The sequence below is a fragment of the Pelobates fuscus genome, chromosome 2 (assembly GCF_036172605.1).
Source record: "Pelobates fuscus isolate aPelFus1 chromosome 2, aPelFus1.pri, whole genome shotgun sequence".
NCBI lineage: Eukaryota > Metazoa > Chordata > Amphibia > Anura > Pelobatidae > Pelobates > Pelobates fuscus.
In genome coordinates, this window is record NC_086318.1 from 75,174,279 (window position 1) to 75,191,283 (window position 17,005).

The window sequence follows — 17,005 nt, forward strand, 5'->3', positions numbered from 1 at the left end:
TTAATTAATTACAATTAGCGGGACCTGCCTGACAACCCATGCCGAAAGTATAGGGAATTTAATTTGCTAGCACTATATTTAACCCTATAACTTTGCAAGACACCATAAAACCTGTACATGGGGGGTACTGTTTTACTCGGGAGACTTCGCTGAACACAAATATTAGTGTTTCAAAACCGTAAAATGTATTACAACGATATCGCCAGTAAAAGTGAATTTTTTTGCAGAGCTTCATATTGCAGACATTGAGATATAACCTGAAATTTGCAAATGTATTTCTTGGACAAGTGTAGCGCTTGTGCCAGAAGCCCTATAAATTGCTCCTATATGTTTGTTAGACTGGAAGCATTTGAAAGTGGGGCTCTAAATCTATTGATGATAGAAACGCAACAGATGGAAAAAAAACCTGACATTTAATTTAAAAAAATTAGAAGGAAAGTGTCAACGCCACTTTGATAAATTTCTTCCATTGTGTCTTTTGTTCTGAGTTAGCAAGTTTTATGTATTTTTAAGTTTGCCCACATCTTTTGTGTTTATAGTACAGAGTTCAGTCCAATTTCGGGAGTGAGCAATCTGACCCCTGGCTGTTGTTTGCCCGTTTGGAAAGGGAAAGTGTGACCGTGAGGATGTGAGCGTAGTCTCTGGAGATATCACAGGAATGTGTGGAAATTTTCATTAAGCTAATGTTGCAGAGTGCCTGATATGATTTATGTAACTCCATATCCATCATACACGGAACGTGGTGTCTATGCTTCTCTTCCTTTATCTAGAAGAGAAGTGAGAAACAAAACACCTTTGTACAGTTTTGACTGTTGGCTTGTTAGAATTCTTCTCACCCAAGTTTAGCAACCGGATGTCATTTGTCCATCATCTCACTCATAGTTCGTTAAACCTACTCTGCCTTTCCATACGTTGCAGGTTGATAGTCATCATTATTTTCCTTTCCCATGTGAACCCATTGCTTATTTCCTTTGTAATTAGATGTGTACTAATTAACACACTGAGCACGATTCAATTATTGAAATACAAGGGGTTAATATTCAAGATTACCACATGACACTTATTGTCAGAGTATGTCGTATAGGTATGGTATATTAAAAGACATATTGAAAGAACACTATAGGGTCAGGAACACAAACATGTATTCCTGACCTTATAGTGTTAAACCCACCATTTAGGTGACTTGCCTCTCTCCCTCCCACCCCCCATCTCTAGCCCCTTAAAAAGGAACTAAAACCTTATTTCCAGCGCCGCACGGTTCCGCCGGCGCTGGTCCCGCCCTGATCCGGCAGAATTGCTCATTTTTTTCCCATAGGGAAAGCATTGGATTGGTTAAATTTAGCAAGGAGGCAGGATGGGAGCGGTGCCAAACACCATATTGGCCAAACATCACTTCTTCATAGAGATGAATTGAATCAATGCATCTCTGAGGAAAATTCAGTGTCCCCATGCAGAGCGTGGAGACACTAAACGGCAGTGCTGCCTACTGTGCAGCACTGCCCTAGGAAGCATCTCCAGTGGCCACTTGGAGGTGTCCTTAGGTGAAATGTAGTGTTTGCACAAAATTGCCTGAAGGCAGGGATTATATTCACCAGAACTACATTAAGCTGTAGTTGTTGTGGTGACTATAGTGTCCCTTTAAATTCAGCCGCTATGTTGATATATCAACAAGACGGAGTGAATAAAGAGATGAAGAGGAGCAAGCCTCACACTGGGGAACATGAATATTGGGGAGGGGTGCTAGGGATTCATCTACAGTGTCCAGATTATTTGGCGTGTGAGGCAAGTTTCTCAATCACTCTTGTATTTCCAGTCGTCTGAATCCAATCTTTGACCTGTTTGTGATGTGCTTTACTAAGTGGAGTTAGTTTCAGGGTGTGATCAAGTTGTTAATATGTAGAAATGTAGAAGAGAATGATGTATCCATGTGGAGTTAATGGACATTGCACTAGGGAGGTTGTATGAATGAGCAGCCAAGGCCACCTGGCACCCCCAGCGATATTGATTGATCTCTGTTTTGGGCCTGGAGTTTTTCCTTTTTTCTTCTGTTATGGGTATTAAGTGCTGGATGATGTAATATTACATGAACAGTTTTGCCAATTCAGCAAAGCTAAAGTCTATTCACTTAAACCTTTTGGGAATTAGAAATATAAAATACTGTTCAGCTATACTAATGTAGCCTAACTTGCTAGTGTGTCAAGTCTCTGTCTAGAGAACAATGGGCAGTCATAATAAGGAGTTTATCTAAAGATTTTTTTTGTATGTAGTAAATTATGTAAAGATTTGTTCAACTTACAAGGTGGTGGTGTTGTTGCCCTCTATAAATTGTCATAGCCTTAGGTGCATTGCTACAGTGGAAGCCATTGATTGCATTATATGTGGCTTATTATTGTAACTTTTTACTTATTTTGTTCAGTTCGTGATGCACTTTTAGATATGCATTCTTGCTTGTTTTTGTTTGTGGAGTTCCTTTACGGGTGCAGTATTTTATATTCATTTTAGCTCTGCTTTGACTTTCTTTATGCACACATACCTTCGTTTACCTTCTCTCCTCTGATCTCTTCCAAAAAAAGTAAACTATGCCTCCATTTAATCTCCTTCATGCCTATGAAAATATTCTTGCTCGTGTGGACAAGTTAGTTTATAATTTTCTTGGCTGCCTCAAGTCATGCATGGCAGATACAGTCCATGAACTTGCATGTTTTCCTGTGGAATTCAGTTATTTTATGTGTGCTTTATTACATCTGACAGTGCTGTTCTACTAGTTGAAAAATAAGATGTTTTGTTCTGTTCATTGGAAGTGCAATCTATGTATCACACATTGCAGTGCACGGTAAATGGGCCATGCTATGAATACCTATTTGTCCTCCGCTGTAGTTTAATTCTGCCTTATCCGTATCCCATCGGTTTCTGTCAGGTACATCTTCCAAGCACTTAACCTTTTTCTTGTATACAACAGGTTTTAACATTTAACAAGTGGGGTTTTTTTTTTTTTTCATTTTGCGTCATGTTTTCTCTCTCTTAAAGGGACACTATAGTCACCAGAACAACTACAACTTATTGAATTTGTTCTGGTGAGTAGAATCATTACCTGCAGGCTTTTTGCTGTAAACACTGTCTTTTCAGAGAAAATGCAGTGTTTACATTACAGCCTAGTATTGACTTCACTGGCCACTCCTCAGATGGCTGTTAGAGATCCTTCCTGGGTCATGGCTGGCTAAAATGCATCCAAACATTCAGTGTCTCCTCCCTCTGCATGCAGACACTGAACTTTCCTCATAGAGATTCATTGATTCAATTCATCTCTATGAGGAGATGCTGATTGGCCAGGGCTGTGTATGAATCATGCTGGCTCTGCCCCTGATCTGCCTCTTTGTTAGTCAGCCAATCCTATGGGGAAGCATTGTGATTGGATCAGGCTACCACTTCTGATGATGTCAGACTGCTTGTCTTTCTGAGACAAACAGCATGCAGATCTACAGCTTCAGACTTGAATACAGTAAGATTTTGCTATATTTATGGATGCATGAGGGGCCCAGGGTGGCTAGCTGGTGGTTTTAACACTATAGGGTCAGGAATACATGTTTGTGTTCCTGACCCTATAGTGATCCTTTAAATACATTTGTGCAGATACTAAGATGCATTGTCTGCTCATATTCATGTTTGACTTGTCCATGTGTTGTATGTTGAGAATACAAGTAATCGGTCCTACTCAACACTTAAGCTTAAAGGGTTACTCCATCCACCATTTACACTTCAGTGATTTGAAGTGGTTACAGTGATAGGAGTCTACATATTTTACGTCTGTCGACCACGTGTTGTCAACAGACTTAAAAATCTTCCACTTTCAGGCAGTGCCCCAGCAAATGGGGGCTAGCTTTCACTCCCACCTCACTCCGTTCAAGAAATGGGAGAAATCCTTCCTTCTGTCGTCCTCCTCCTTCCTCCTATAATAAAAATATTTGTACTTTAATTTATGTATAACCAGCCTTCCTATCTATCCCTGGGATCCAGCGTGGCTGCTGTAATCTTCAAGCTCTAACTGCTCTGTTCCTTCGCGTGCTGTTGAGTGATGCCGGGCCGCAGTCATTTTCCGACTCCTGGTGTGTAAGGGAACAGAGCAGAAAGATGATATAGGCGGCATGACAAAATTCCTAGTCCATTGGGTATTCATAATATAAATTGAAGGGGTTTTAATAAAGCTTCGAGTAACCCTTTAAGGATGCTTTGCAAATAATTATAGGTTTGGAAGTGACTGAAAAGAATTGGAGAATTTTGTCTTCTCAGCCTTGGTTTTTTTTTAGAGTCCACAAGTGATGAATGGCAAATGTCACAAAATCAAAGGTTGTATTCTCTTTGCATCTCTTTAAATATTTTGGACATTGGAATGCAAAGTTCGTTTTTAACCAAGTCCTCTAGTAGTTGCGCCAGAGCTCCTTTCCCATAATTGGCTATCCTGAGTTCATCAAATGTTTTTGAATTGTTTCCTATAATGTTCAGCCAGCTTTCTGACTGCAGAAACATCACAAGAAATCTAATTTGCCTACATCTTCTGTGCAAAACTTGCAAAAAATGCCACTTTTATTTCCATCAGCAACAATCAGACTTTGCTGTTAATAAATATGTGAAATTAAATGGTTGTGGTGCCTGAAGGTCCCTGGCGCTTGCTCATCTTAAGGGGTTAAACAATTTTTGTACAGTTTACCCAAACTTCTGTGTTCCAGTGATTAATCTCCCTGCCTCTTTTCTTCCGTTTAAAATCTTGTTCTTTTTAAATCAGAGCGCTCTTAGAGAATCAGGCAGCAGCAGCGCTGCTAGTTGTCACTCTCAGTGAATCCCCATTCATATTACTGGCTTTAAAATAAATTTACTTTTCAACACAGTTTTATGAATGGGGAGTCACTGATTGGCAGAGAGTGTCAGCTGACCGCTGTCTTTAAATCTATGGCACTGCTGGCCAATTCTGCAAGAGCCTTTCAGTTTAGAGATTTTTAGAAAAGGGAAGGGCAGAGAGCCAGCGCGATTCGGCACAGGAACACAGATTTTGGGGTTGAACCGTTTGGTAGCATGAGAATTCCTGGAACCATAAATTAATTTCGATTAAATTTGTTATTGTACCCAACCTGTTGCTTTAAGTGTTGCAGAACACGTATTCGCACCTTTTTTCTATTGTGACTCTGCTTTTTTTTTTTAATTTGATTCCGTGCTAAGCGTGATTTGAGCTGATAAGATCTGGACAGCTGTATTATCCATTCAATGTAAATATAACAGTGATTTTCCATTTTCCTTTCTAGAACCCTGGATTGTTGTATGTGTCTGGCAGTGTGAATCTCAATCTTTCATTTTTGTTGCCTGGTTAAATAGAAATGTTTATTTTACATTCTACCTTCCTGACAACTCTATACATTCCTCCTTTAGGCAATTTCCCAGCAAGATCTCGTACACATGGCCATACAGATTGCTTGTGGAATGAGTTACTTAGCCCGACGGGAAGTTATCCACAAAGATCTCGCTGCTCGAAATTGTGTGTAAGTATGACCTCAGGTCTGTTTACTTCTCAGAACTGACCCACTTTACACATAACCCACTGGTTAGTGATCTTCTGTGCACTGAAGCTTACTCCACAGGTCATTGTGGGAACGATGCATCTACTTGTTTAATGGAAATCATTTTTTAAACTGCTTCAAAAAAGGCAAAGATGGTGATAATATGACTAAACATTAGGGAAATTCCGAATGACAACACATAGATAATGTTATTTTTTAACATCTTTCAGAGCATACAAGAATATATAAGAACAGTGTTTTTATAGAGCAGGTCAACCAGAGGAAACAAAATGTCTTCCACGCAGTTGGAAAAGTGATTTCCTTTTGGAAATGTTATTTACTCCATCAACTAACGATAGTATTTGAAATTTCTTTAGTGCCATCTTGTACAAAAAAATAATACTTCTGCTCAATATTTTATGACAAACCAAGACCATTAGCACTTTGCACAGTAATCAGTCTATGCATGGTGCTCCTCATGCTTTGTCTGTATCTCCTCAGAATTGACGAGTCTCTCCAGGTGAAGATTACAGACAATGCATTATCACGTGATCTCTTCCCCATGGATTACCATTGTCTTGGAGACAATGAGAACAGACCGGTACGCTGGATGGCTCTTGAGAGCCTTGTGAACAAAGAATTCTCTAGCGCTGGAGATGTGGTAAGTGTGTGTTTGCTCTTGTAAGTGCATGTAGTGCAATGTTGTATAGACGCGATTCTTCTGAAGAGACCATGTATTAATAAAAGGTACCCAGTAATCACTGCTATTTAAATTACTTAATGTGTTGTTAGTAGATATTATATATATTTTTTTTTTTTTTTTTTTTTTTGTATTATTGCATTTAATTCCAATGAATGTGAACAACTGGACGCAATGTAGAGTTTGTGGGGAAAAAAAAAAGTATCTGTGTATGCCTGACACGAGACAGTAAACTTGATTTATAAGACCCTTTACAAAAAATGCTTTAATGCTACATTGAATCCCTTCCTTGTTAAACATTAATGGTTTGCACCATAAACGATTTCCAAAAAACTATTTGTCGTCTTCACTATGTATGGAAACTTTAACTGGTGTATGCTTTGTTTATTAATCCATCATGGCTGATGGGATGTAAAAACAAAATGTAAAACTGTGTCCTTTATTATTAACAAGATTATACAACCTAAAATGGACATGTGAATTGCATAAGAACTTTCTGGAAATTAATGTGTATGTAAGAAACGGTGTTCAGAAAATGGAGCTAGATTTTGACAAGTAACCATGGATTATTGCTCTTTGGAAGCTTTAACTTTTTTTTGTTTTGTTAACTTTACTTTTAAAGATGTGCATAGGATTAAACACAATATCTGCCCCCTAAAACCACCTGTAGAATGTTACACATTTTAACGGACAAATAAGATCACTACTTGGGGGAGAAATGCAAAAAATACATTTGTAACATCAGTTGTGATAACATAATACATTTTATAGTGCTCTATGTGCAAAAGGGTGTTCAGTAACCATAGACTTGGTCAAATAAGCGCATTGCCTCCAGGTGACTGATTGTTTATCTGATGTGTACCAAAAAAAAGAAGAGGATTTTAGAAATTGAATTTGCTCAATCAAAATGTGTGATTTTGTTAGCACTGTTGTTCTCCTTCCTTCCGTTGAAAGACCAGCAATTGGCTGACTTGTCTCTTAATTGTCCAGACTAAAGAAGAGGTTACTAAATGAGGATTTAGAATTTTTCCTGCATATTGAAGATGCACTAGTTATGACTTTTTATTTTAATTTCAAGTATTGGGTTATGCAATTCTGAAAAATGGAGAACTTGAGTTTTTAAGATCTCTTCATTTATGATTAACTTTATACTCCTATCAACGCACTGCAGACTTAAGTTATGCAGGGAAATTATTTTACAGTTTCAAAGCACTTTCAGTCCTTGATTTCGTATTAGTCCTTGTGTTGCCTGTCAACAGGGAAGGGCATGTAAATATGTTCATATAACAAATGTGTCTGAAATCGCAATTCTGGCAGTAATACTAGGAGTGTATATAATTCCATGGTTACACATGTAGTCATTCCTTCCTTGTTTAATTCTCTCTATGCTCATCTCATGACAGTAATCGAGTTCATTTACAGTATCTGTCCATACCATTCACTAAGCAGTGATTGTACGTTTCATAGTGCCTAGTTTGAATTAATCTTAAAGGAACACTATAGTCACCAAAATTACTTTAGCTAAATAAAGCAGTTTTAGTGTATAGATCATTCCCCTGCAATTTCACTGCTCAATTCACTGTCATTTAGGAGTTAAATCACTTTGTTTCTGTTTATGCAGCCCTAGCCACACCTCCCCTGGCTATGAGTGACAGAGCCTGCATGAAAAAAAAAACTGGTTTCACTTTCAAACAGATGTAATTTACCTTAAATAATTGTATCTTAATCTCTAAACTGAACTTTAATCACATACAGGAGGCTCTTGTAGGGTCTAGCAAGCTATTATCATAGCAGGGGATAAGAACATCTTAATTAAACAGAACTTGCAATAAAGAAAGCCTAAATAGGGCTCTCTTTACAGGAAGTGTTTATGGAAGTCTGTGCAAGTCACATGCAGGGAGGTGTGACTAGGGTTCATAAACAAAGGGATTTAACTCCTAAATGGCAGAGGATTGAGCAGCGAGGCTGCAGGGGCATGTTCTATACACCAAAACTGCTTCATTAAGCTAAAGTTGTTCAGGTGACTATAGTGTCCCTTTAAGATGTGTGTCACCAGATGTTCTTTTTTGAATAAAGAAAAATAAAATAAATGCTAGATGCACACCACAGGACTACATTAAAATTCCAACCTCCCTTGCCCTCTTAAACAGAACATGTGTTTGCCATAACCCAGAAATGCTTACTATTCCCTGTAATTTCATAATGTTGGGTTCCTCTGTTCTTGCCTTCTTGGAGAAATTCGCTTTAGTTTTATCAATTTGTGGTGGTTTAGAAGCAGGAGCAGATAATGGGTTCTGCTGCATTGCCTTTTATCCTTCCTCTGTTCCACTCTTAAATGGAAGTACAATATAAGGTCCGTACCCAGAAGCCTGTAATGCCACCCATCAGGCACAACATGGAAAGGAACCTGATACCCACGATACACTTTGCGCTTCCCTGCTAGACCTTGAAGTAGTTACACAGAGGAAATACCTTGCTCTTAAAATTGGTCACTATCAATGAAATCACTCCCACAGCAACCCAATCCATATGTTGCGGTATGAGTATTTTTATTATTTTATTAATTTATTTTTTTTGGTCCATACTTTCAACCATTGAACAGTCTTGTACTGTGTTTTACTGTACTATTTCTGTGTTTTCTTTATTATGATGCATGTCTTATTCGATCTGGAAACCATTATGCAACATATAATCACTGTATGCTCTTGACTGACCTTTAGAAACATCAGCTCCCTAGCACATAAAGAATTCCACCAAAAGTACTTGTTTTCTTTTATACAATTGTACAATTCAGTATTTCTTCCAATTTAGAGGTGCTTTTGAGTGGCTTATTCCCTGCTGATTGCGGAGAGCCTGAGAGCTGGCATATCATTCTGATTGCCATGCCCTTTTAACTTGTTAAAACTTCAGGATTAGAGAGGGGAACGGTTTGAGGCTGCTGGAGTTGTGCTAATATGAAGAGCTTTCAGTCCTAGTTGGGCTGCTTAGCCATTTTAACACAAATAATTTATCCTTAACAGTGTAAATAATACTGTTTAATGTATCTCCCATTTATGCTTTAGCATTTCATTAAAGTGAACAGTTCTATTCTAATGCGCTGTCTTACTTGAACGCTCTAGTGAACAGCAGTCATTTGGTTGAAAATAACTGCATGTTTTCTCAGATTCCTGACCGTTTCATCTAGATCTCATATTTTCTTACTGTAATTTGTCAAATCAATAAATTGCACGCTAATCACCTTTCAGAAGAGAGACAAAATAGGCTTGCCAAGAACATCTGTAGTTCATTTTACGCTCTGTTCTTTATATTTGTTTGTGTATAATGTAGTATACAAGAAATTACTATAATATTGCCAATAATGCATAATGATATTTATTTTTGCAGTGGGCGTTTGGAGTGACCTTGTGGGAACTGATGACACTTGGACAGACACCTTATGTTGATATTGACCCGTTTGAAATGGCTGCTTACCTGAAAGATGGCTATAGAATAGCTCAGCCAATCAACTGTCCTGACGAGCTGTGAGTATCTGCATTTCTGAAGAATGTTCTCAATATTTTTCAAAATACAGGCACAATTGTTATTGTTTGTTTATAATGTGCCGAACATATACGTTTGCATTCTAGTCACACAGGCAACCTAATTATTTTTAGGCATACTTTCAGGTAGAATTCCTGCAGGTCTACTTACTGTAGATTTGCATTCTCATTTACTGATCGGAGTTAACATTTCTGGATGATAATCTTAATATGATGAAAAACATTATCTTTCAAGCATTCGAGAAATCATTTTTAAACCTTTTTAATCACTGAAACACTAAGTGGGAAAAGGCCTTGAAATGTGTAGTTTTATGCTACTAGCCAGGCCTTAAAAGTTTACTCCACACTGGAAGGTACAGTATACCCTCCAAGAGAGAGTGTCTACAAAATCTTCACTCATCAATGGCTAGTGGGAAATATGAATTTCCAAACCTAACATTAACCTACTTGTTAAAAAGCTCAGTTTCACCACATATTTCTTGAGACTGGAGTAGAGATTTCTTGGCTAATGTTTTTCCTGCCATTGTAAGTGTGCTGTGCATATATTCCATAAACATCTGCTGGTTCATGGGTTATGTAATTCAGATACTTACAGAGTAAATATCTCATTCATAAAACGAGCATCCAATTAAATAAAGCTGAAGTTTAAAGACTTAAAGGGACACCCCACTGGCCAAATAATTCGCTCTTCAGACACCTAGTGCACTTCAGTTTGCTGGTGTGTCTTTACGCTTAGGCCCATTGCAACTTTGCATCTTTAATGTGGGGGATGACTATAAAGCACATATTTCACCTGAAAAAAAGCTTGACATTAATCAATAGATCATAACATTTCTTTGTGTTAAGATTTTTATGATGGATGGTTTGTTTTTGTTTTCAGTTTACTGGTATTGCAGTAAAACTCTGTGGGCATATTCGTTTAGTCATTTTGTGTTTTCAGCACCAGATAGAGAACAAGTTAAAGTACATTTAGAAGGGTAAAACATATGCACGTGTGAGTGTGGCCTGATGCATTCTGGGAGCTGACATAGGCCAGCATATGAAATGCAGATGTTTTTCAAAATTCTGTAAGATATTTACACATCTCCAACATTATTATCCTCCATTGATTAATGGGAAGTTTCATTGAGTGACAGGCTTGCTTCAAATGTGGACTGCATCTTACAATAAAAGGCTACTTTAGTAGAGATGATTTACATGTCCCATAAGTTGAAATATATCAATCTATGTGCATGTCCTTTCTCAATCTATATTTTTGTTTTCACTGATACTAACCGAATTATCCTTTTATTGATCTAAGTGTACACTATCAGCTGCATAGGTGGGAGTTTTTGCTCTTGCACTCCATTTCCACACTTCCTAACCTCACATATGCTCTTCATTTTCAGGTTTGCGGTCATGGCATGCTGCTGGGCATTGGACCCAGAAGAGAGACCCAAATTTCAGCAACTGGTACAGTGCCTAACTGAATTCCATTCAGCACTTGGAGCCTATGTGTGAAAGCCGAAGCCTGCTGCTTATCAGGATTGGCACTGCAAGGACTTCACAGACTATCGCACCGCTTGTATAAAGCTTCCTCCACACAGTGCCTTAGGATGCTATATTAGTCTTCATTTTTTTTTTTTTTAATGTTTTTGTAAAATACCTCCTATACTGAGCATTTTATAGCTATTCAAGCACGTGTTTTTTTTTTTTTTTTTTATGGAGCAAGCAAGATGAACACTACACGCAAGAACACGGATATCGTCTTGTATTAACAGCAAATCACTACAGTTAAACGTTAGATTGTTTATACAGAGGACATTTGTTACCGGAAAGACATTTTATACTTTATAAATATTGAACTTTGTTGCTTTTTTAATTTTAATTTTTTATTTTTTTTTATACTCCGTTTAATTTTTTTTGTTTTTTTGTTACTCATCCAAAAAAAAAGGCGAAACAAAAATATATAATACGGTTTATTTTTAATGAATGTGTTTGAACATCTTTAAGATGTGTAACCTGAAAGAAGAGATAAGTTATAACATTTGACATTGACAATGCCATGTTGCTTACGGCTGTTCTGCTGCAGGAATTCCCATCTGTATCTGTAGGTAGGGGGTTAACAGATCTTCTGTCGGATATCGTAAAGCGCATCACTTGTAGCAATAATTTTAATGTTTGTTTCCTTTTTGTGCTAGAAATTTAATATTTCACAGTATTTTCAAGTTACAGGACATTTCTATTTTATTTTCATTTTTAAACAATTTTTCTGAAATTTACATCTGTTGCAAGGCCTGCAGTGAAATAGTTATGGTACGCTCATTCAGATATAAAGTTGGTATCTCTCTTTCCTTAGCTTTTTTTTTTTTTTTTTTTGGATGTGCTCCGCAATTTATCACACCTCTTCTCTTGCTCCAGATAACTCGCAGCAGATTCCCTAGCAGCTGATACAGCTGGCTTCATCAGGCACACTTACAAATCCCATTTCCTAAGGCGTCACCTCATTCCAGTGAATTTTAATTGTCTGTTACAGTAATATCACTGCATAGAAAATATGGTCCCAAAGGATCTCATCTTAGACTGTTGTCCCTCCCAAGTTTGCAAGGTCCCAATATTCCTGGAACCTTTCTTGAAATTGTCCAAATCTTTATTAGGCAAACATTATGACAAAATTACATTGCCAGGAAAGAGTCAGTTAGTTTGACATTACGAACAGCTAGTTTATGGAAATCCGTTATAAGGGAGTATCATCATGAAACTTTTATCTTGGACTTGAACAGGCAGTCATTGAACATATTTTCTTTTTGTCTATCATTAGCAAATTCTTAAATCATTTGTACAATCTCTGCCTGTGTTATTCAAGATGCATTCTAATGGACAATGTGTGCTGCAGTTAAAATGTATGCACAGGTTGGTTTGTCTACACCGATGGTCACTAGCAACCTTTTACCAACAGCTAGTGTGGACATGTTGGTGAGTATTGCTCTCATGGGAGATGTGGACTTCCTGATGGCTATCTCTGGATTGCACTCTGTTTGCTATGTGAAATGCTTGCCAATAGGGTGCACTGATTCTTTTTGGCCAATAGCCGATTACCTCTCATTAGTAATGTATACAAGTGTTTATCTCTTGTCTAATTTTGTTTTTATTTATTTTCTATATATCCAGTCTTTTATGAAAATGAAGAAATTCTTCTCCCTGTATGCGTGTATATTGATACATTTATTTTATCTGGGAGGGAAGGGACAAATGTCATATAGTCTGTCATCCACTCACAAGTACTCTGAAAAAATGAGTAATTTGAACTGTATTTAAATTCACTTTCATGGTATTCTTTTAACAGAGTTAAAGGGAATCTATTATGAAAACATGTTTGTTTTGGTTTTTTTAAATGTGTTTTTATTGTCATGTACTCCAGTGTTATGGGAAATATAAACACTGGAATTTTGCCTTTTTATAAGTTTTTGCTAATTTATTTACAATTATTGATCTTGAAGCACTACTTGCAAGTAATACCCTTTGTTAACGTCTTACTGACTCATTAATGCCAAACTTATTGAAGAACACAACTGTGTGCCTACAGTAAATCAGGTTGGAAAATCCGCAACAATGGAGTCTGTCAAAATAAGTTAATTTGAAGTGAATTCCACAACACAAATCTATGTGTAATATATCTCATTTTCTTTTATGATCAGAGCAGAGCAGAACAGAATATTTGATAGTCCTAACCTCAACATCTGAGGAAAGGGATTTAGGGGTGATTATTTCTGATAACTTAAAGGTAGGCAGACAATGTAATAGAGCAACAGGAAATGCTAGTAGAATGCTTGGTTGTATAGGGAGAGGTATTAGTATAAAGAGGGGAGTGCTCATGTCATTGTGCAGAACACTGGTGAGACCTCACTTGGAGTATTGTATGCAGTACTGGAGACCGTATCTCCAGAAGGATATTGATATTCAGAGAAGGGCTACTAAACTGGTTCATGGATTGCAGGATAAAACTTACCAGGAAAGGTTAAATGATCTTAACATGTATAGCTTGGAGGAAAGATGAGACAGGGGGGATATGATAGAAACATTTAAATACATAAAGGGAATCAACACAGTAAAGGAGGACACCATATTTAAAAGAAGAAAAACTACCACAACAAGAGGACATAGTCTTAAATTAGAGGGACAAAGGTTTAAAAATAATATCAGGAAGTATTACTTTACTGAGAGGGTAGTGGATGCATGGAATAGCCTTCCAGCTGAAGTGGTAGAGGTTAACACAGTAAAGGAGTTTAAGCATGCGTGGGATAGGCATAAGGCTATCCTAACTATAAGATAAGGCCAGGGACTAATGAAAGTATTTAGAAAATTGGGCAGACTAGATGGCCGAATGGTTCTTATCTGCCCTCACGTTTCCATGTTTTCCCCAGTGTAAATGGATCCTGATTAAAAAAAAAAAAAAAAAAGTAACCTGTTCCAGTTAATCATATTGCTGCCTTTTTTTTTTTTTAAACCCCAGTTTATAATATGACTCAAAGAGGTAGCCATATTATATTGCATATTCAATGTGTGGCGTTAGTAGTGATAAACGTTTTACACCCTGTCCCTTGATTTCACAGTAATTCTACAGCAGTTTATATAAACACTCTAAAGCCTATAGCGTTTTATGATGTAGTGTGCAAGGAGTCTTGTGCAGTGGTGTATTTTGGATTTGTGCTGCCCTAGGCAGGACGGTCCTCTGGCATCTCCCCCCCCCCCCCCCTTTAATTTAAATCTTCCCTACCCCTTCCAGTCAAGTCCGCACTTTGACTGACAAACGCACACACTCACTGATGGATGCATACACTCATTGACAGACAAACACTCTTTATATACACTGTCAAACACACACTGATAGACAGACACACTATTACTCAGACACACACTGACAGATGCACAAACTCACTGACCGACAGACATTTACACACACACACACACACACACTCTCTCTCCCTCCCCCCCCCCCCCCCCCACACACACACACACACAATAAAAAAAAAATTAAACCCACCCAGCCTCCCTGGGAGCGCTGCAGTAGATTACTCACCTGTCCAATGGGGCCGCGGGCAGGCTGAGTAGACGCGCGCTGCTTGTCATATTCCGGCTTCAGTAAGCAGCGCGGAGGGAGCTGAGCAGGAAGAGCTCAGGTGAGTATGCTCCCTTGCTGCCCGCTGCCAGCCTCTGGGGGGGCTCCAATGTGGCCAGCTCTTGAGCCCCACAGGACACGAGGCATGCAAGGGATCTGTCTTGGCGTTTGTGGGGGGGGGTTGCTGCCATAGTGGTTATGGTGCGTGAAGTGTATTTTTAAAGGGACATTGTAGGCACTAAAACCGATTTTATTGAATCAATTATAGTGCATGGAGTCCCCTGGCATTGTCACTTCATGGATAAGACATTTTCAAACAATTTAGCACTGGATGAAGCCCCCCTGGTTTCCCATAGCCCCTGTTCCCCAGGAGGTGTGCTTAAATCTGAGATTGCACACTTGCAGCCATACTGATTCCAACCTGCAATGCAACTGTGATAGGATGAGTGCAGTCAGTGGACAATCTCAGCCAATGATAGCTGCCCATTGCTGCTCAGGCTAATGCTTCCTCGTGAGATCAAGTAACACAGAGGGAATAGGTTGCTGGGTCTCTCGTTTAGCATTAAAAAAAATGGTTTAATCCTGAATGGAAGGACAGCGCCTGGGTACTCTAGACTATAATCACTTCACTGATTTGAAATGCTTAGTGTCTACAGTGTTCCTAACTGGAGTCTTTAATAAATGTGTATTTTTCGGGTGGGAGGCTGCAATATTGATGAATGTTTCTCCATATTTTTAATTATTTTCTTCAGATTTAAAAGACTCATATTTACAGTATTTTGTGGCTAAGCATGTGTAGCACATTTCATTAATATAAACACCCACTGATTGTATCTGTGTTTATAAAAATATGGTGTGTATATATAGCCTTGGTTCTTAAATAGCATGACAGCCACCAACAGTGGTTATGGTGCCAAGTGTGCCCCTTTAACATCCTCCCGGGAGGTTCCAGGTGCTTTTTTTTTTTTTTTTCTCGGTTAAACATTTATTGTACAACTTAGTCCTAAAGTCTGCAAAATCTTAAATATAAGATTGCTGTCTAGGAAGCTACTTCTTCTAATGTTTGTCTTCACCTGATTTCAAAACAGACACCAAAGAACAGAACATGCAGGATAAAGAGACGTGACGTCATAAAGTATTCAATATCTCATCATGTATGCAATTAGATTGTGTTGCAACAAGTTGTTTCTCAATATGTTTAGGTTGTGCCAATCTGTTATTGGCGTCAGTTCTGCATGGCCATGCGCCTTTGATGTGCTGTGTATTCATTGTCATCGCAATCATATGACTTAGTGTAGGGTATGATTCTTTTTTTCATAAAGTTAATGATAGAAAGTGCTATGTTTTGCTAGTGCCAGAGTAGGATTAGATTCAGAAAAGCAGGATAGCAAACATATTTGTGTATTTGCTAAACCATTAATTGGGATATAACCGACAAAGGGATTTCAATTATGAAGCTATAAGCAGGCAATCAGAAAGAGGTTTTTGTTTTTTTCTGGGGTGTTTTTATTCCCCTTCTTTTCCGTTTGGCTATTTTGGCCTAAACAATGGGATGGCCTGATCAATTCCTGACAGTTCTTGGTTTAAGGTATATCCGTCCGTGACACTCCAACTTTGCTCTACTCTTTTGACCTAAATAATATATATATTCCGTTTCAATAAAATCCATTCCTATGAATATTCTCCTAGGTCCTTCTATATTTTTAATCTGCTCATTTCCATTTGAATCATACTCATAACTAGATTTTGCCATCTGCTCGCTTCACCTGCTTTAAATCGTTGGCAGAACGTGCCTTCCTTGACTACTTGATGGACTGCAATTTGAGAAACTCTTTACAAATTTGACCAGTGCTTTGTAATCTTTTTTTGACTGGGACCTAAATTAAATACACCACTTTATTTTGACCCATTTACCAATTGTTGTATAGGGAAGAAAGGGCTGCTGTGGACATTTGTTTATTCTGGATACACTCTAAAATTCCAAGAGGACCTAAATTAGGGTGTAGATCAAGAGTTCTGAACTACTGGAATGAACAGACATTATCTGAAAATGATATTGGTAATTGTAAAAGGTGTTTATCATGTGATTGTGGTATAAAACATCCCTCCATATTTTACGATC

At 38.0% G+C, this 17,005-nt stretch overlaps 1 protein-coding gene across 2 annotated transcripts in view; it reads left to right on the top strand.

Moving 5' to 3' along the window:
- The window catches only part of RYK (receptor like tyrosine kinase), a 115,647-nt gene extending 103,545 nt beyond the window's left edge, over positions 1–12,102 (top strand). For both annotated transcript variants that reach the window (XM_063442256.1, XM_063442255.1), the window contains exons 12-15: positions 5,419–5,528; positions 6,048–6,207; positions 9,631–9,767; positions 11,174–12,102. In XM_063442256.1, the coding sequence (XP_063298326.1) occupies positions 5,419–5,528; positions 6,048–6,207; positions 9,631–9,767; positions 11,174–11,285 (519 nt within the window). In that variant the 3' untranslated portion in view covers positions 11,286–12,102. The remainder of the gene's footprint in view (positions 1–5,418; positions 5,529–6,047; positions 6,208–9,630; positions 9,768–11,173) is intronic.
- The last annotated feature ends 4,903 nt before the right edge of the window (positions 12,103–17,005 follow it).